Source organism: Chrysochloris asiatica, unplaced genomic scaffold (genome assembly GCF_000296735.1).
Source record: "Chrysochloris asiatica unplaced genomic scaffold, ChrAsi1.0 scaffold00060, whole genome shotgun sequence".
Lineage (NCBI taxonomy): Eukaryota > Metazoa > Chordata > Mammalia > Afrosoricida > Chrysochloridae > Chrysochloris > Chrysochloris asiatica.
Genome location: NW_006408578.1, coordinates 4979112 through 5000834, shown reverse-complemented (window position 1 = coordinate 5000834; position 21723 = coordinate 4979112). Strand labels below are relative to the sequence as shown.

The 21723-nt window shown below is 41.2% G+C and overlaps 1 protein-coding gene across 1 annotated transcript in view; it reads left to right on the top strand.

The window, feature by feature from the left end:
• Positions 1-21723, top strand: part of PHACTR1 (phosphatase and actin regulator 1) — a 765475-nt gene that overhangs the window by 33246 nt on the left and 710506 nt on the right. Inside the window, exon 4 of the mRNA XM_006864086.1 lies at positions 7915-8061. Within this exon, the coding sequence (XP_006864148.1) occupies positions 7915-8061 (147 nt within the window). The remainder of the gene's footprint in view (positions 1-7914; positions 8062-21723) is intronic.

Sequence of the window (21723 nt, the reverse complement as noted above, 5' to 3'; positions counted from 1 at the left end):
ACCTCTAGGTCATTTGTCTCAGACATTTTATCTTGTTTCTGGACATGTGCTGATATGGTCATCTGCTTTTGCTTCTTGGACATGTTTAGTGTTTATCTGTAGACTTAATACTTAATTGAGTATGTATTTTGGTATTTTTTATGCTTTCTGATTGCTTCCAGGAAGATGTGATCAGGATGTGGGCTTCCTTTTTCACTCCTCTTATTGCTTAACTCAGAGTAACTTTCTCAAGTGTTGTCTGCCTCCCTGGTATATGGCAGTTGGTATTGGTTCTTGTCTGGGTTTTGGTGTTTTATAGAGTGTGATTGTAGCTTGGTTCTATGGCTCAGCAGTTGCTGGCTCTTCTTGTGTAACATAGGGAGAGAAAGAGTCCTCCAAAGGTAGAAGAGGAAGCATAAAACAGCAAAACAGCACCAGCAGAAAAAAACAAGGAAAACAACAGCAACAAAAATTAGACTGAACACTGCAGTCTATAATCACAGAAAAGGGAGAGGAGGGAGAGAAGAAAAAAAAAAAAAATCTGTAGCCTAATATGAGTATGACTTTAATGACTTCTCTTTAGCTTCTTGCTTTCAAAGCTGCCTGAGAGATTTCAAGATGCCACTGTTGGTTGTTATGTTATACCTCAGGCTTTAATTTAATTTTCAGCCTGTTTTGTTTTTAAACTCTCTTTCCCTCTCTACAGCCCTATCCTGCCCTTTCCCATATTAAAAACAAACAAACAAATGGTCAGGGCCTGCTAATGGGCTGAGTATCTGCACATGCATGGCAGAAGAACCCAACAGTGGTGAGGGTGGGGGGTGTCCACTCGTTCAGGCTCCCTCTCTAGTCACCAGAATGGCAGTGCACCAACAGTGGGGGCGCCAATGACCAGATACCAAAAAAATAAAGAAAATCAGAACAAAGCAAAACTAACAAAGTGTATTGTCCACCTTTGCTCCAAGGTTTCCACAGCATTTTTCCATGGAGTGTCTGCTCCCCCTCTTGGTTTAGCCGCTTGGTTCTGCCCAAGATGTTGGCTCCAGGCCTCTGAGCCCAGAAAATTCAAAAGTTTGCAATTTCCACTAGCTATAAGCCTTCAAACTTTTAAAATATTCGTATCTCTGTGGTTCCGAGTTTTGGAGCTCTGCCCTGGATCTGCTTTGCCTGGTATTCTGTGGTATGGCTGATGGCGAACTTCACTGCACCTCCACCCTAGCTGCCATCAAGCCCCACCTCTTCCCCATAACTTTCTAGACTGACCTCTTTGCCTTGAATTGTGGTTATCATTGCCTGTTGTTGTTCCTCTTTGGGCTTAGACTGCTGGGAGTAGAATATTTAAAAGATCATGGTTATAAAATATAGAGATGATAACCTAAATATAAGAGACAGAATAAAATAGTTTTGAATGTTGACATAGTGAAACATTGATATTCACAAAGATATATTTGAAATATTGGTGACTTAGCCTCTAGCATTACAGCAATATGCAAGTCACCATTGTAGGATAAACGCAGGACCTCAAGGTCAGTTTGAATGATGAGGCCAACAGTCCAAACTCACCAGTGTCTCCTTGTAAGCCCTATACTGGGTTGCTATGAGTCAGAACCCACTCAATGGCACTTAACAACAAATTTTACAACAAACTGACAGGCAGGTGGTAGGTCTCAATGGATCATTCAGATTAAGACTGGTGAGATATTTCTGAAAACTTATCTAGTGAAAAGACTATAGATTACAACAGGATATTGTCCAATAAAGTGAGAGAAAAGGAGTCCTGTTAGGTTGGAGGGCAATTAAAATATACAATGATGACAACAATGTATTAAAGCATATTGACCACTAGCAAGATGGTACGCTACCGGGCAATGTTTCATTCTGTTTTTCCATGGGGTCACTGTGAGTAACAGATAACTTGACAGCAACTAACAACAACATTTATTTTTAATTCACATTCCTTACCTTTTGCTCTGGTCAAGATCTCCAGTGTACTGTTTTATTTAAGTGATAAAACCGAATATAATGAGGAATCTTTGAAAATATGGAAGACTGAAAAAGGAATGGAACTTCGAATTATGATGTTGGATAAAAATATTAAAAGTACCATGTAATCGAACAAAAAAAATCTGTGTTGGAATAAGTATATACAACATGCTCCCTAGAAGCCAGGATGGTTAGACTTCATCTCTTATACTTCAGACATATTGATCAGGAGGGACCAGACCCTGGAGAAGGACATCATGCTTGGTAAAGTGTAGGGTCAGCGACAAAGAGGGTGATCTCCAACGAGATGGATTGTCAAAATGGCAGCAGCAATAGGCTCAAGTATAACAACAATTGTAAGGATGGCACAGGACCAGGCAGTGTTTCATTCTATTATGCATGTTGTTGTTGTTAAGTGCCATTGAGTCAGTTCTGTCCCATAGTGACCCTGTATGAAGTTTCCAAGGAGCAACTGGTGAGCTTGTACCACTGACCTTGTGGTTCAAACAACTTTGTAGTTCAGCTCACTTACCCACAGTGCCACACCAGGACTCCTTCCATATGCAGAGTGTCCCTATTAGTCGTAATCCACTCAGTGTCAGTGGATTTGGTTTGGGGTGATCCTGTATAGGGTTTCCAAGGAGCAGCTGGTGAACTTGGACTGCCAACCTTGAGGTTCAAACCGACTTTGCAGTCCAGCGCATTTACCCAATATGTGTGTGTGTGTGTGTGTGTGTAGAGAGTCCTGGTATGGCACTGCAGGATAATGCACTAGACCCCAAGTCTGGTTTGAACCACAAGGTTGTTTGAACCATTCCTCAGAAACCCTAGACAATGGTCATTATGAGTTGGAATTGACTCAGCGACACTAAACAACAAGAGCTTATGTATATACATATGTATATATGTGTGTGTGTGTATATACACATATATATCTAACTCGAATATATCAGTAACATACATACCTGCTGGTAGTTTCAAAATGCTGACCTTGTGGCTTGTTTTATATATATATATATATATAAAACCTTGTGCCTTTAACCAGTATTTTTAAATCAGGCAGACAAATTGGTTGGTCCTCAACTTAACTATTCATTAATTATGTATGTTCTTTGGCTCCTTTTTTCCCTCCTGCTTTCCTCTCCCTCCCTTTTTTACTAAAAAAAAAAAAAATCTATTGAGCATTTACTATGTGTTGGGTTCATGTCATAGACTAGCAGAACAGTTACCTCAAATGTCTGAGAAATATGATGAAGAGTTTATAGAGGAAAAGCTGTGGTATGGCATATAAGCACAGATACATATGCAGAAAGGAGTCAGACTTATTGGAAGAACACTGAAAAGATGGGAGGTAAATAATGGCAGACGAGTCTGCAAAGACAAGTAGAGTCAGGTTATGGAGGAGCCTGAGAGCCAAGATAAGGAATACCATGTTAACACGCAGGGAGTTGATTGATAACTACAAATGAAGTGGTTAGGGAGGCAAGGTGAAGAACAAAGTGGTCTAGATGGTTGTGGTGATGGTAGTGTGCTGTGGAGTCAGTTCCAACTTATAGCAACCCTGTAGAGATTTCCAAGGCTATAACTCTTTATGGGAGCAGAAAGCTTCATCTCTCTCCTGAAGAACAACTGATAGTTTCGAACTTCTGACCTTGAGAATAGCAGCCCAACTCATAACCACTATGCTACCAGAGCTCCTAAAGTGATCCATATATGTTGTTGTTGTTGTTAAGTACTGTGGAGTCGGTTCCAACTCATAGTGACCCTGCACAGGGTTTTCAAGGCTGTAAATCTTTACAGGAGCAGAATGCCTCATCTTTTTCCCACGAACCCACTGGTAGTTTCGAACTGCTGACCTTGAGGCTCATAGCCCAACTCGTAACCACTACACTACCAGAGCTCCTTGGTTCATATATAGGAAAGTCACAAACTAAAGCTATAGCAATTGAGTCTGTACTATTGAGTTGATTTTGACTCATGGCAACTCCGTGTGTTACAGAGTAGAACCAGTGCCACAGCGTCTTTTCTTTTCTTGCCTAGCCGTGGTAGTATAGTGGGTTCTGAGTTGGGCTGTTAGCCTCAGGGTTAGCAGTTTGAATCTACCAGTCACTCTATGGCACAAAGATAAGGGTCTCTGCTCCCATAAAGATTTACAGCCTTGGAAACACTATACAGGGTCACTATGAGTCGGAACCCACTACATGGCAAATAACCACCACCACCATTGTAGTCTTCCCAAGAGTTTCCAAAGAGTGACTGGTGGATTTGAACCATTGACCTTGTGGTTAACAATCTAGTACTTATCCTACAGCACCATACTAAAACTTTATAGTCCAATACATGTGTAATTTGTTGTTGTTAGTGCTATTGAGTTGGTTTTGACTCATAGCAACCTGTATAGGTTTTCCAGTGAATGGTTGGTGGATTTGAACTGCCAACATTGTGATTAACAATCTAGTCCTTATCCTATAGGGCTACACCAGAACTATATATATATATATATATTTGTTGTTGTTAAGTGCTGTCAAGTCACTTCCAACTCACAGCGACCCTGTGTAGGGTGTTCGAGGATCGGCTGGTGACTCTGAACCAATAACCTTAGGTTTCAAACCGGCCTTGCAATTCAATGCTTATCCTACTGTACCACACCAGGATTAGTTTTTGGATTAGACCTGTAGTAGCTACAAACCTGCATCATTGTTTCAGAGCCAGAGGTGAATATCAAAGGGACTTTTACATTTGCTTTGAATGCTTGCACTGTGACGGCTCCCTTCAACTTCTATACAATACAGCTGATAACCTAGGAAAACTCTAGGGAGTGAATTAAAATGGTTTGATTTTCTTATTGATCCTGTAGTTACCTTTGCCTTTGCCACAACTTCTGTCACTTGGTCTCTATGACTTGATGTGGCCACTTTTCTAATAAGAGTCCACCTGGAGTACACAGATAAAGCTTACCTTGATTCCTTCCATGCTACAAAGAAAATCTCTGTGCCTAGCCACACCCTTCAGTCTCAGAAGGAAAAGTTGTCCCTGCTCTGCAAACCTTCCCATGCTACTTCAGCTGCTAATCCTAACATGCTTCTTGCATTAACTCACCCTGAGTTGGAACTGATTCAATGGCACATAACCACCACCACCACCACCACCACCACCATATTCTATGGAAACAGATCACCAGGCTTTGTAGAAAACACAAACTGTTTGTACCACCTAGGAACTTGTTAAGTGCCATAGAGTCAGTTCTGATTCATAGCGATCCTGATAGGGTTTCAAAGAGTGACTCGTGGGTTTGAACCACCAACCTTGTGGTTAGCAGTCCAGTGCTTATCCTTTTAAGAAGAACAGATGATGAAGTACTTCAGAGAAGTCAAGAATGAAATATGTATTTAGAAAATACAAGGAAGTTGTTAAGTGCCATCAGGTTGATTCAGAATCATAGGGACCCTGTATAGGGTTTTCATGGAGTGAGTGACTGGTGGGTTTGAACTGCCAGCCTTGTGGTTAGCAGTTTAGTGCTGATCCTACCGCATCACACCAGAACTCCACAAAGATGCTTATGACCCTAAAAAAAACAAACAAAACTGTTTAAGTGGTAGGGATAGAAATCAAAGGTGAAGTTATTGTTGTTGAGTGTCATTGAGTTGGTTCCAACCCATAGTGACCCTGTATAGGCTTTCCAAGGAGCTTCAACCACCAGCCTTGTAGTTCAAACTGATTTATTAGTCCAACACATTAATCTACAGTACCACACCAGGACTCCAAAGGTGGTGTAGTGAAGGGAAAGAAGTTTCACTGGAAAGTTAAGCAGAAAGGGAAGAAAATTACATGGTAGAACTTAAGGAAGCAGCAAGACAGCAGCAGTTATATTTTCCTGAGATGAAGAGTTACTATGGATCTGGGAAGATGAGAGACCAAAGTAGAGAGACTGAAGAACCCAGGGGCAGCCAATGCAAGAAGCAAGTTAGAATTGGTAGCTGAAGTGGAGAGGGAAGCCTTTCAGATCAGGGGCAACATTTCCTTCTCTGAGACTTAAAGAGCATGGCTAGACACAGAGATTTTCTTTGAAGCATGGAGGGAATCAAAGATTCTTATTAGATAGAAAAATGGTAACATCAAGTCATAAAGAGAACAAGCAACAGAAGCTGTGGAAAGGCAAAGATAAAAGTGGTTAACCCATCAATATGTTCAGTTACAGAATCAGTCCATTCTTATTCACACCCTAGAACTTTCCTAGGTTATCAGTTGTATTGTATGATAGGGTTTGGGGGTCACAGTGCAAACATTCAAAGCAAATGTAAAGGTCCCTTTGATTTTTACCTCCCTCTGAAACAATGTTTAGGGTAGAGACTGAAGGATTAATCCCAAAACTAAATATATATATGGAGTCCTGGTGTGACATTGTAGGATAAGCACTAACCACAAGATCAGCAATTCAAAACTACTAGCCACTCCTTGGATACCCTATACAGTGTCACTATGAGTCAGAATTAATTCAATAGCACTTAATAACGACTGTGTGTGCGTGTATATATATATATATAAAACTATGGAGTTCTGGTATGGTGCTTTAGGATAAACACTGGACTGCTAACTGTAAGGTCAGTGGTTCAAACCCATCAGCCACTGTTCGGATACCCTATGGGGGTTGTTTTGAGTTGGAACCAATGCAACGGCACTTAGCAACAACAACAACAACAACAACATTGGACTATAGTAACCAAAATAAAAAGGAGTCCTGGCAATGTAGTTGATTGTGCATTAGGCTGTTAACTGCAAGATCAGCAGTTCGAATCTACCAGCTATTCCTCTGGAGAAAGATGAGGCTTTCTGCTCCTGTAAAGATTTACAGGCGCTATGAGTAGGAACTGACTCCATGGCACACTGCCACCATGACATACTAAGCACAATAAAGAGAAAGTTGAAAGTTAATGAAAGGGTATTTATGTAGACATAAACACATCTTAGAAGTCCTGGTGTGCTGGTATAAGATAAGCACTGGACCGCTTTTTGCAAGGTCAGTAGTTCAAACCCAGAAGCTGCTCCTTGAAACCCCTATATAGGGTCGCTATGAGTTGGGACCAACTGGAATGGACTTAACAACAACAGTAGAAGTTAATGGTTGTAAAAGAGGGTGGCTTAATTCTGTCTGAATATACCTAGTTTACATTCAAAATAGCAACTCTAGAAAATTTACTGACAAATTCTTCCCAAATCCATATAACCTTTTCCTCTGCTCTCCACCTTAGGGTGAAAGGGGTATTTAAAAGTCTTCCTAGAATTTCAGATCTGATATTTTGGGTCTCTTGGTTGAAAAGGGCACCGGACAGAAGAGTACCCCTGCAATTACCATTACCATGACCAGCTGGGCCTGGGATTTCATCTTTGGAAAATTAACTCTCAGGGAAAGTCCAATTTGGGGTATCTGGCCTGGCTTCCCCAATCTAGACAATCTTATGGGTTAAAGAAACCATAGTGTGCAGTTGAAAGGCAGAATAAGTGCATTTGGCGGGAGAGGCACAGTGCTGACTGGGCACCTTTGCTTTGGAGTCTCTCCTTTCTCATTAGCCTATCTGTGCTCATAGCTGACAACTGGGTTTTCTAGTGGGCAGCGGGGAGTCAGTCAGCAGCCCTGACCTCTGGGCCCCGAGACTGGGAGAGGAGTTAGGGGGAGGCCCAGGCGCAAGCCAGGGATAACCTGATCTCTGCTCCAGTCCACAAATCCTTAACGGATTTTCTTTCTCTCCCTACTCCCTTTTCTCTCCTTTGCTCTTTCTTTTTCTCTCCCTCTTTTTTTCCCTTTTTCCCTCACTTTTCCCTTCCTCCCCATCCCTTTTCCCTTCCTCTCCCATCCCCCCTCTCCCCTCCCCCTTTCCGCGTGTGAGCCTCTTCCTTTCCCCTCCTCCCCTTTCCGTCTCTCTCCCTCTCTCTCCATCTCCTTCTCCCTGTCAGCTCGCCGGGCGACCCTGCTCCTGCCTCCCACATTAATGGCGGCATCTTCGGAGGATGATATAGACCGGCGGCCCATCAGAAGAGTCCGCTCCAAGAGCGACACGCCGTACCTGGCTGAGGCCAGGATCTCCTTTAACCTGGGAGCAGGTAAGGACGCCTGTTCTGCTCGCCTTCCCCTAGGTCACCACCCCGCTTACTTCCCTTCCTTCCCTCCTCCCGGCCGGCTCAGCACCCCGACCCTCCTCAGATCCCCTCTCCCGCCCCCCTTCCTACCCAGGCGGGCGCCGGGCGCTCTCTTTGTGTGACCGGAGTCAGGAGGGTGTGTGTGAGTGCATGTGTGTAAGAGGGAGATGCGGAGGTGGGGGAGGGTTGTGCGTGGAGCCCTGTATCCGCCCAGTAGTCACACGCGGGCTTTCCCCTTCCTGGAGAGAAGAAAGTGTTGTCAATGGTAACAATGATCCTATGGAAGAGCCAAGGGAGGGTCAGGATGAGGGTGCGCCGGCTGGGGATGGACGGGGCTGACCAAGCTCCTTTGGTGGTTTGCTGGCTGGGCTACTACAGGGTGGAACTTGTTGGTGACATGCAGACCCTGGTGACAGGTAGTGTTGTAGTGTTCCTGGAGTAAAGAGAGGGGATGGGGTGAGCTATTGGGAGCAGAACCTTTATGTCACACGAGGCCACTGAGCAGCAACCATAGTGATAGTAAGAATAGCATGGTGTACAGGACACATGTGATGTGAGGGGACGCTGTCACTGGAATTAGTGCTTAAAGAGACTCATGGATTAGGAGAAAATGACAGCTGGAGTGGAAAAGGAAAGGAGGGAGGAAGGAAAGAAAGAGGGATGAAAGAAGTACAAGGGCAATAAGAAAGAAAGAGATTCCGAGTCAAAATTACTTCCACTTAGCTCATTCAGGGTTCCCTGATGTAAACGCCTAGAGTCTCACTGCTGTTACTATTCCTGACTCACAGGCAACCTTCACCCCCCTGTTACCAGTAAGTTGGCACTGCCATCCAGAGTTAGTTACTTCACGGTGCTGATTTTCCTGAATGACTGCTAATAAGCTGCACCCCTGGCTTGTACTCAATCGTTTTTAGAGTTCTATCATATTCTGGGAACTCCAGTGCCAAAACAGAGCGTGTCCTTGAAGACCCTCTTTAAAAATAAGTTTAAAAAGCAACAATCCCTTTAAAAGGGGACTGAATCAAAAGGAGTGTGTATGTGTGTATGAATCTTCATATGGTGTGTGTGTTATGCCCTATAGAGAAGTTTGGACAAAAGAGAAAACTATGCATAGAGGAACAAGATGCATTGGCTAACCAACCAGTATCTTGATAACTGGAGGAATACAAAGCAGTGCTGTATCTAGGATCTTGGAATAGCCAAGTATCTTGGAATATAGTTTTTCTGTCTTAATGATTTGGGTTTTTTAGTCATATATACCTTTCCTCTCCCTGAATGTTTACCTCTGGCTTTAGCACCATGTTAAAGGGGACTTCACTGGGAAAGCTTTGGCATTTTGTGCTATTCTGTAGTGTTTCATGGTGCTTACTTTAGAACTGTTAAGTCTCTATTGGTATGCTCCAGGTTCAGCATATAGTCATGAGGGATCTTATAAAGGATTGAGAAGAGTTTATTTTTGGATCAAAAATGTTTCCCAACCTAATGATATTATTCCACTGACAGTTTTGCTACTGAACTCAATTATGTTCCTTTAGTATGTATTACCACAAAATGTCTGAAACAGCAAAAACCACAAAAAGAGTAAAAACGTTGTTTACCTTTTGTTAGTACTTTTACAAAGGAAGAGTAGAACAAAAATCACTTAAAAAGAGGTGGTCCAAGGTTCAGCAACTACTGAGTAAAAGTTGAGCCATTCTACCACGAGATTAAATTAAATCCAGTGACTTGCAATCCTTTAAATTGCTCCGAAGCAGGACTTGTCTCATCTGAAAATAAATAAGCAGGACTTTCTTTAGCCCCTACTCTATATATGGTCCCTAAATGCAAAGTGGCAAGAAACACATCCAATGAGAAAGAAATGTTGTGCAAAGCGTGTTGGGAAAGGAGAGGCAGTTTCAGCAAGCTTTGCACTGCAGTAGAGGAGCTGTCCTCCCTCTGTGGTGCTGAAGCCAAGGACCATCTGACAGCGACTTGATTATAAACTGGACAGCAGAGGAGGGAGGAGGCGCGCCACTGCTTTACCGTGATGGAATCCCAGGGAAAATGCAGACGATCTGGCCACAGAAAACTTTTCTGTCCCTGCCCACCTACAGTTGCCGCCTGTTTACTACGTCTCACGCCTACTGCTCCACTGCTCAAATTGGGTGTTCCTGCTCTAATTTTGTGCCGGCTGCTTACTCCTGGGGCTTTGTTTATTTTCCAGCTGGTTTCTGGTTGCTTTCCTGACAAAGTAAGATCTATTTGCAGATGTGCTTCCCCCCCGCCCCGCGTTTAAAAGTAATTGTAACCCCTAGTTTAAAAAGCAAACAGCCTTGTTTATCTCCTTGAGCAGCAAGTTGTAATTAAACCATTAGTGTCATTATCAGCATTGCTGAACAGAGGAGCTTGTACAATCCGGATAAATTACATAATTTGGGCGTAGAGAGAATTTTGTTTGTCTCTTGAAACAATTTATAAACTGTTAAGTGAGGAAGCTGTTATTTGCTCTTTGTTCCCACTTTACTCTCTTGCCTCCACATCATCATTGTTTTTTATTTCCTGAGAAAGTCTTTAATTGTTTAAAATATGTTTAATATTTGTTTCATCATGTCCACTCATATGAAAAGTAATGTATGGTATTTTAGAGGAAACAAATATACATACGTTTGTTTTACTTAGACATCATGAAATAATTTGGGGGACTAGCTTATATAAAATGGGGGATGCCACGTAAAATGGACTGGGCATTTTGAACATTAATTAAATATTTAAGCATTCCTTTAGTTACACTTTGTCAATGACAATATTAAATCATACCATTTCAGACACAACACCACAGTTTGAGTGAAGGATATGCTGCTTCACCAATCAAAATGTAACACAAAATCAATCAAAAAGTAACACAGAAACATGGATTTTTTTCCATCACTCATGAAGATGCACATTTAAACCCTGTATATAGGAGTCCTGGTGTGGTGCTGTGGGTTGTTGCTCTGGACTACAGAGCCAGTTTGAACCACAAGGTCATTGGTTCAAGCTCACCAGCTGCTCCTCGGAAACCCTATACTGGGTCGCTATGAGTTGGAAGTGACTTGACGACACTTAAGAACAACAATACAGGATTTCCAAGGAGCGGCTGGTGAGCTTGAACTACCAATCTTGCGGTTCAAACTGACTTTGCTGTCCAGCACATTAACCTACAGTGCCATACCACTTAAAAACTTAGATATTTTCAAGTGCTGTTGAGTCGATTCTGACTTGTAGCAACCCTGTATAGGCTTCCAAGGAGTATGAACCACCAACATATAGTGTGTGTGTGTATATATATGAATTATATATATGCATAAACTTATATACTTTTGTTGGGGAGCTCTGGTAGTGTAATGGTTACAAGTTGGGCTGCTAATCTTAAGGTCAGAAGTTCAAGACTACCAGTGGCTCTGCAGGAGAAAGATGAGGCTTTCTGTTTCCATAAAGATTTATAGCCTCTGAAACCCTATACAGGGTCGCTATGAGTCGGAATCAACTTCATAGCATATAATCACCACCAACACCATATATATGATGTACATAATTTACTGCAGGTCATATTTTGTTGCTGTTAAGTGCTGTCGAGTTGATTCTGACTCATAGCGACCCTGTATAGGGTTTCCAAGGAGCAGCTGGTGAGCTTGAACCACAGACCTTGCAGTTCAAATGGCTTTGCAGTCTGGCGCTTTAACCCACAGCAGGTCATATAGTTCTGGGTTTTCTTTGGCATGCCTAATGTCTCCTTTCAAGTGTTGTTTCCCATATTGTAGCCAGAATTCAAGTGATTGGCCACATAGCTGACCAGGAGCCTTTATTATGGGTTTCTCCTAAAATCTGTCTTCCTTCTTTGTCATGATTAAAGCAAACTAGCTTGAAAATCTGAGTATGCTTCCCATTAACGTGAAAATAACAAGGACAACCCCAGATGATGTAAATCATATAAACAAGTTGCAGGAAAGAAAGTAACTAACAATATCAGGAAATGGGAAGTTCTTTCCCATAAATATTTAATGTGGCTATTTACCATGTCATTATTTAAACAACAATTGACAAAGCATTTTTGAAACTTAAATGAAAAATATAGAGTGAATACATTTTCTTAGTATCTTTGGCCTAAACATTAAACTTTTTAATGCCTAAAGATTGTATTTACTGTTATCTATGGCTAAATGGTAAATTGCTGATTTGGTTTCTCTATTCTCTATTAAGTCCATAGAAGGTCATGGATGTGTATTTTATATGAAAAAATGTGAGGTAGGAGTCAAAGGACCTGATTATAATGCATCTGTCTCCTAAAAACTGAGTCAAGTCATTTAGCCTTATTAGGTTAGTGGTTCAAACCTACCAGCCGCTCCTCGGAAACCCTATACAGGGTTGCTATAAGTCAGAACTGACTCAGCTGCACTTAACAACAATGGGCTTAAAAAAAAGGTTCAATTCCTATCCAGTCTTAAAACTGTGTATGAATAGCTGATGCTTCTAATTCTATCTGGACATATTGGACACCTACAATACAGAGAATATTGAAAGTGCCATGGCCTGCCAAAAGATCCATTTTGGAACAAGTGCAGCCAGAGTGCTCCTTGAAGGCCAAGATGGCCAAACTTTGTCTCTCAACTTCGGACATATTGTCAGGAGGGAGCAGTCGCTGGAGAAGGATATCATGTTTGGTAAGGTGGAGGGTCAGAGAAAAAGAGGAAGACCCTCAGCGAGATGGATTGGCCAAGTGGCAGCATCAGTGGACTCAAGTGTGGCAACAGTAGTGAGGTTGGCCCAGGATCAGGCAGTGTTTTGGTCTGCTGTGCATAGGATCGCTATGAGTAGGTGAGTAGGTGCTGACTCAATGGCACCTAACTACAACAACAACACCATTGGTTTTATATATAGTCTTATTTATGGTGTAAAACATAAAAATAATATAATTTCCATCAGAAGTCATGGTGCAAATGGTTATGCACTGAGCTACTGATGGGAAGGTTGGCAGTTCAGACTCACCCAGTGGCCATGGAAGGGAAGCCTGGTGAGCAATTTCTATTAAGGTGGTAGCCAAGAAAACCCTGTGCAGCAATGCTGCTCTGCATATATGGGGTTGCTATGAGTGGGAGTCAACTTTTGTTGTTGTTGTTAGGTGCCGTCAAGTTGGTTCCGACTCATAGCATTCTTGTATAGGGTTTTCAACGAGTGGCTTGAGAGTTTGAACCACTGACCTTATGGTTCAAACCAACCTTTAAAGTCGAGTGCTTATCCTATGGTGCCACACCAGGAATCAACTTTGGCACAACTAAAAACAGCATGAATTCTATGAAAATATATTGAATCAAAAGAAGAATTAATATAAATTACAATATTCTAGCATATTAATGAAAATATGCAGGGATTAGAGTCTATAGCACAGTTGGTGTTCAATGCATATTTCCTGTGTTGTTGAATCAGGTATTGGAGAAATCTTAAAAGTAAAAGAGGAGTGAGGAAACTAAATAACGATCCGTTTCCCAATGGTCATTTCAAATCTCTAAATAGCAGGATCCAATCAAGATGCAATGTAGTGTGTGCTGTCAAGTCAATTCCAATTCATGACACAGTAGAACTGCCCCATAAGCTATCATCTTTACAGGGGAGTCCTGGTGTGGCATTGTGGATTAATGTGTTACACTGCAAAGTCAGTTTGAACTGCAAGATCAGTGGTTCAAGCTCACCAGCCACTCATCAAAAACCCTATCCAGGGTCAGAACTGACTCGATGACACTTTGACAACAACAGTCTTTTCAGGAGCAGAGTACCAGATATCATCTCCCTCAGAGACTCTGGTGGGTTCGAACCACCAACCCTTTGGTTATCAGATCAGTATTTAACCATTGCACCACCAGGGTTCCTTAGATGCAGTGTAACCCAGAATAATCCTTTCCTCCAGGGCTGACAGTAAAACTTGGTCATAAGCAACAAAGAACCATTTCTCCTTCATTTTCACAGGCTTGTAAACTGACAGGAACAACTAAACTAGTGGTTAGAATACATGTTAGATGCACATTGCTTTAGATATCTAGTGCTGCTACCACAAATCAGTGGCTTTTTTCTCCACGGCTGGAAGTCTGAGTTCGGGCTCCTGTGTCTAGATGAAGGCTTTGCCTCTCTGTTGGCTCTGGAGGAAGGTCTTTGTCTTTTTAGAGTTTCTGCTCCTGATCATCTTGTGGCTTGGTATCTCTCTCTGCTCTGCTCACTTATTTCATCTCATACATAGCTCAAAAGAGATTGACACAAAAAACACAACCTATATACATTGTACTTCATTAACATAACAGAAAGCTCATTCCAAAATCAGATTATAACCATGGGCAAAAATGTTAGGATTTACAACACATATTTCTCTGGGACACAATTCAACATATGCCACATATGAATACCTTTTCATACATGTATTTTAATACTCAAGCAAACATTAAAGAGTTACTTATGAAGTTGCTCTTTGTTACATACAAATTCAATTCATGACATATTATTTAGTATACAAATCAAAGAGTTGAAATTTAAATAGGAATACAGATAACTTACAAAGATAAGTCCTCCCCTCCTTTGATTTAACAAGATGGAAAAAAGGACATACTTCCAGTGTGCTGTTATGTAAACAAAAGAATACTTAAAAGAACAATTGATAAATAAAACATTTTCATCAACATATGGACAAGAAGAACTTTAACACATTTGGCATATGTTTTGTTTTTTGCACCCTCCCAGCTTCAGTAAATGAGGTGGATGGGATAGAGGGGCAAGTGGTTTTCTTGACATTTTAATTACTTTACTTTTATGTCTTTTCATTGATAAAAGATAGTTAAATAAAAGATACAATCAATTTTATGGCTTTGTTGAATGATGACACAGTCTTGGAACTTCTACCTTGGCTGCTGAAAAATATTCATACAGGTAGTTATTTGGTACTGTAGGATAAGCACTGGACCGCAAGATCAGTGGTTCAAACTCACCAGTTGCTCCTCAGAAACCCTGTACAGGGTCACTGTGAATCATAACTGACTCGACAGCACTAAACACTAACAACAGTTACTTAATACTTATGAATGCAAGTGGTGTGTAAAAAGCCTTCAGGTTTCCCATTAATCTTTCTCTCATCTTTGTATACCCAACACTAACAATTCAGCAGTAGAATCTTTGAATAGTAATTAAGCAGACTGTAACTGTAGATTTGTTGTTAAGTGCCCTGGAGTCAGTTCCAGCTTATAGCAACCCTGAACAGGGTTTCCGAGGAGCTGCTGTGAGTTTGAACTGCCACTCTTGCAGTTAGCAGTTCAATACTTAGCCTACAGTGTCACACCAGGACTCCAACTGTAGACTCACAGACCCAATATAAATCTTGGTTTTGAAACTATCTTGAATATTTTCAGTATGATCATTTGCCATTTAAGGACATGGAATTATTGCTGAATCATGTTGTAATCAAAGATATAGAAATAATTTTGGCCCTGTGTGGGAGGTGAGGGGAAATAATACTATGACCAACCAACACAACAATATTGTTTTGCTCAACAAACATTGAGTAGTTAAGTGCTAGGTCATCTTTAGACACTTGGAAGAAAATAGGTTTCAAATCAAAATATTACCCTAATAAATTTTGACATCTAAAAGTGGTATATGAAACTAAGCATGTTATTTGTTATTAAGTTATACACTAAAAGGTGAGGAGGGCAAAGCTTGAGGGACAAATGGTAGGCTTATTTTGGAGGAGAGCATGGGAACAGTGCTCTTCCAATGAGGTGATGGAGTGAACATTGTTGATATGGGTGGAGAGCTGGGAGAAGGCAGGGATGCACCTAGCAAGGAGTTCAGAGTGGCTGGAGAGGATCTAGGAGAGGAGAGTTGAGAGGGCATACAAAGAGTGTATCCCTGTGATACAAGGAGTGGCAGGCCATTGCAAGAACTTAGTGAAATGCGGCATACTGGGAGATCTGAGCACAAAATATGATCGCTTCACCACTGCCATTGAGCCTATTCAGACTCATAGTGACCCTGTATAGACTGTTAATCTTTATGGGAGCAGAAATCCTCATCTTTCTCAATGGAGTAGCTGGTGGGTTTCAACTGTTGACCTTGTGCTTAGCAGTCCAGTGTTTATTCTACAGTGCCACCAGGGCTGCTCTGTTAAGAGCAGACCATAGTGAGGCAATAAGGAAGGAGGGAATCTGATTTGGAGACTATTAACAGAAATTCAGAGAGAAAGCTGGAGCACAAGGCACTGAGAAGAGGTCAGATTTGTATGCACTGGAAGGCATAGCCAATAGGATTTCATGATAAATTTCACCTGACTTTTGTCAGAAAGAGAGGAGCAAGGAACACTTCAAAGGTTTGAAATGAGCAACTGAAAGGATGAAAAGACTGTTGTGGAGGATGGGAGAGATGATCAGGAACTCAAATACAGATATGTCAGATATGATATGTCGTGTCTATTAGAAATCCAAATGGAATTATCACATAAGCAGTTACGCAAGTGAAAAGAATTCAAAAGAGAGGTCTGACCCAGAAATAAATTTTAAGTGATCAACTTATATAAAACAATCCCAATATGTGTCGAGAGCTTGATGTTGTTGTTGTTGTTGTTATGTGCCGTGGAGTCAGTTCCAACTCATAGCAACCCTGTACAGGGTTTCCGAGGCTGTAAATCTTTATGGAAGTAGACAGCCTCATCTTTCTCCCACGGAACCGCTGGTAGTTTCGAACTGCTGACCTTAAGGTTCGCCGCCCGATTTGTAACCACTACACTACCAGAGCTCTTTCAAGAGCTTGATAGGCATTTGTAGATTTATTTCTCACAGTGACCCTATGAGATTGGAATTATTATGACTATGTGAGGAAGTTGAGGAACAGATTAATTACTTAACTAAGGTAATATGGTTAAAAGGGAGAACTGAAATGTGCATTATGCTTTATATGGCTTTAAAACCTGTATGCTTAACTGTCATGATTAACTTCAAAAGAGTAAACTTACATTATCAGCTTTGCTATGAGGTTAGATTTTAAGCTGAACATGGTTAAAGGAAAAAGACATTTAAATCTAGGAGTAACTAGGAAATGTATTGAAAACATTTTGTGTGTACTACAGTAAAAAATTCTTAAAGGACTTTACATTACCACCCAGAATATATATTGTAGTTGTTAGATGCTGTTGTGACTCTGTGTGACAGAGTACAACTGCCCCAAACAAATGATAATTTTCATGGGAACAAACCTTCAGGTCATTCTCCTACATAGCTCTTAGCCATCAGGGTATGTGTCTCTCTGTGTGTATAGCATATATGTTGTTGTTGTTAAGTACCATCAAGTCACTTCTGACTCATAGTGACCCTGTGTAGGATTTCCAAGGAGTGGGTGGTGATTTTGAACTGCCAACCTTGTGATTCAAACTGATCTTGCAGGCCAGTGCTTTATCACACAGTGCCACACCTATGCATGTAGGTGGGAGCCCTGGAGAGTAGTGGGTTATGTGATGGTGACCTTGTGGTTAGCAGTTCAGGTCTACCAGGTATTCCATGGAAGAAAGATGAGGCTTTCTGTTCTTGTTAGAATTTACAGCCTCAGAAACCCTATATAGGATCTCTATGAGTTGGAATTGACATGTTGTCAGACCATCTCTTTCTCTGTGTGTGTGTATATATATATATATATATATATATATATATATATATATATGTATAAAGGAGCTCTGGTAGCTGCCTTGGGAACCTTGTACAGGGTCACTATGAGTCGGAACCGACTCCACGGCACATAACACACATAACATGTGTGTGTGTTGTTGTTGTTAAGTGCCATCAAATCTGTTCTGACCCATAGCGACCCTGTACAGGGTTTCTGAGGCAGTAAATGTTATGAAGTGTTGTTATGTCAGTTCTGACTCACAGAGACCCTGTTTATGGTTTCCAAGGAGCAGCTGGTGAATTTGAACTGCAGACCTTGTGGTTGAAACCAACCTTGTGGTCTAGTGCTTTATCCCACAGTACCTCACCAGGACTCCTTTTGCAAATAGCCACCTGGAAATGAGAAGAAAAACCTCTGGGACACCCACCAGTTCCCAGAACTTGGGGGAGATGTTGCATGGGGAATGAAGTGAGAAAAGTACAGAGAGATACTGGAAGGAGAAAGAAGGGAGGCAATGAGTGAGAGGAAGGGAGAGCGACAGTGAGAGCAAGAGCACCCCTTTTCAGTTTGAGAGTACACAAGTCCACATAAATTGGAGGAAGTCATTAAAAATCATGGAATCTTTGTGGTGGAACAGTGAGAGAAGCATCTTGTCCTCTCTGAGTAAGGCAGACAAGTTTTGGGTAATGGGTTTGTGGTTTCTCCTGATTTCTAACCTGGGTCTGCTGCTTCTAAGCTGATTCATTTCTCTGATGCTCCTAAACCTGTACCTTGGGGATGGCTCTCTCTGAGTAATGTTCATGACTACCATGGGGACTCAATGTGAAATGCTCTGCAAACTGTCAAATATAAGCAACAGATGTGGTCTGGCTGGCTGGAACAGCTTTAGGCGTCTTGTCTCGCTCTGCACAGATAAGGCTGAAGCATAAGGAAAGAAAAAGTGAACATTAGACACAGTTTTTCTAAACAGTTGCTTTTGTTGGGTCCAGAAAGACTGAACATAGGCTAATAATCATAAAGACTGAATACAGCTCTCATTAAAGACTTAGGCTAACTTCTTTCCTTCCCTGTCAGCTGTCATCACTGAGGGAAATGTGGTCTCCTTTCACTCTCACCGATCTGCAAGCCAGACAGTGCTTGACAACTTCACAAGAGCTTGTGAGTTGCAGACATTCACTTTTTAGTAAGGTGCCAGCCTCACTCAGTGTTCCATGTGACAGCAGTCCTCAGGAAAGTCGCCTTAAATATACAAGCACTTGTCTTCTGCACCAGCACCTCAGGCAAAGGCCAAGGGAGATGTCTGCCTTTCCCAGTGCCCCTGTAGCACGAACACCACAAGGACAGAAATGTACCCTCTTACAGTTTTGGAGACTAAAAGTGAAATTCAGGGTCAGGGCTACGTCACTTCCTTATTGCTTCCTTGGCTTGTAGACTATCCTTACATGGATCCTCTGACAGATCGTCTATGTGTGTGTCTCTGTTTCTATTCGTGTTGTTTTCCTTTCTTGCTTTCTTTTTAACTCACCAGTAATTTGACTTATTTGTCCTATACTTGTATGGCCTCATTAGCATAACAAAAGCTGCTATTTCCAAACAGGATTACTTTAAGGCCCAGAAATTCAACCCATATTGTTGAAAGACACAATTCAACATATAGCCAGGGCATGAGCCCAGTTGGGCCAAAGATGGACAAATAAACAGGTGGTTCTGTTCTTTCACAGTCTCCTCTCTCTCTCTCTCTTCCCCTAACTGAATGCCCTAATTACTTGTTTTGACCTCGCAAAGACACAACCATCAGTTGCAAGACAAAACCTTCATTTCTGAGAGGAAAAGGCTTGAATATCCCTTGTGAATCTTCGAAAATCTAGGGCTGTTCATTCCTCCCGCTCAACCCATACAATTATACAATTTGCACAGCTGTGGAGCCAGCTGCCCTGAGCTCACTCCAAACTTTGCACCATGCTGCCTTTGAGCCATATCCTTGCTATATCTGATCATGGTGTTGATTGTTCTCAGCTGAGAAGCAGCTATTTCTGAAAAGAAGTGACTTCTCCCCGGAGTTTTGTATACAACATATAGCTGCCTTGTATGGAAGGAAAATTCTGTTGTTCAAACAATTTCTCAATGTTCAAGTTGCCCATTTGAAATACAAACGTCAGAAACAAAATTTTGGGTGGCTGTGTTTTATTAATTGATGGATTAATTTTTGTCTTTGGATTTTACATTCTGTAGATTTCTCCCAAACTGAATTTCATTCATATAAAAGCAAAAATTTTTCAGGTGATGTCTAGGTCTGTAACTGTGAGGGATAAGGGAGACCACAACAAATTTTGGTTAACCACGGACTCCCTATTCTACATAATTTATGATACAACATGGTTTTCATGAGTGCGTTTTTTTTTTGTTGTTGTTGTTGTTATAAAGACTTTTGGGTAACCATTGTCAAGCAAATTAGGTGCTTAATACATTATTACAGTTGTGCAAAGTTTCATTATTTCAAGCTGAGAATGCCTAAAATCTTCTCATGGAAGAAGTTCATTTTTAATATTCAGAAATTAATCATTAGTGTTGTTTCTGAAATTTTAGATAAAGGTGGTCCCTACACAGTATGGAAAGCTTCATGTATCATTCAACCATCATCACAGAAACCTTCCGTGCTATGAAGCAACCAGCCAGCATTTAAAAATCCCTGTAAATAATGTTTCCATTGATATTTAGTTGATTTAAACATTCTTCTATGTTTTTCTAAATTGCTTCATATATTTATATCGATCCTTCAGGAATCTTAAGATCTGCATTTCTAGAAATACAGTATTTGCTTTCATTTCCTGTCCACCAAAGTCTGAGCCCAGTTGTGCCACAGCTTGGCTCAGACACGGATCACATAAATGCAAGTATGTGTGATGTCTAGGAGCTACCGGAACCATCTATAAAAATAACACCAGGTCTACCCCAAATAAGCTCAAAACATCCTTAAACTCACTCCATTGGCCTCTCAGTTACAGCTCATATCATAAGAAAGTGTAGGAACTCCTGTGGTAAAGAAGTATCATCTAGAGACTTTTCATAAACCCAATTATAAGAACAATTCAATGGAGTTACAGCTACTAGGATCTGTGTGTTCTACCTCCTCCTTGGTTCAACTGATTGAAGACAGTGAAATGAAAAAGAAACAATGACTGAATTTAGGCAACACAGAAATCCCTGGGATATTCACTCAATCAGATGTGAATTTAGTTCTTTTTTTATTGCTATGTTGGCAGTTTCATTTATTATAGAGGATTTGTCCTGAGAAAAATTATAAGCAGACCATTTGTACCCAAACATGAATATATTTTTAATACAGTGCTAACTTATTTTGACAAAATGGTGCACAATTCATTTAAAAGTGGTCATTGGTGTCATAGATTGAATTGTGTACCTTCAAACTATGTGTCCATTTGGCTGGGACATCATTCTCAGTGTTTTGACAGTTATGTAATTCCCCATGGTGAGCTCTGATGTGATCAGCCAATCAGTTCTAAGAGGATTAAGGTAGGATGCCAATATCCTTACTCAGATCACAGCTCCGATCTAATGAAAGGATTAGGGTTAGATTGTTGTTGTTAAGTGTGATTGAGTTGGTTCGGACTAATAACAACTTTTATAGGGTGTCCAAGGAGCAGCTGGTTGGTTTGGATTGCCAATCTTTTGGTTAGCAGTCTAGTGCTTATTTTACAGCACCTTACGAGTCGGGCTACTAGTTTCATAGTTAGCTGTTCGAAACTACCAGCTGTTCCACAGGCTTCTCTGTGTCTCCTTGTTTTAGGAGATTCCCAGTACAGGGACCCTGGGTCCAAATTACACGCGCTTCTTTCTTGATGGTAGTAGTTGTTTTTGTTAAGTGCTGTGGTGGTTTGAGTTGCTGTGATTCTGAGGGATATGCCACCGGTGTTTTAAATAACCAGCAGGGTCACCCATGGTGGAAAGGTTTCAGAT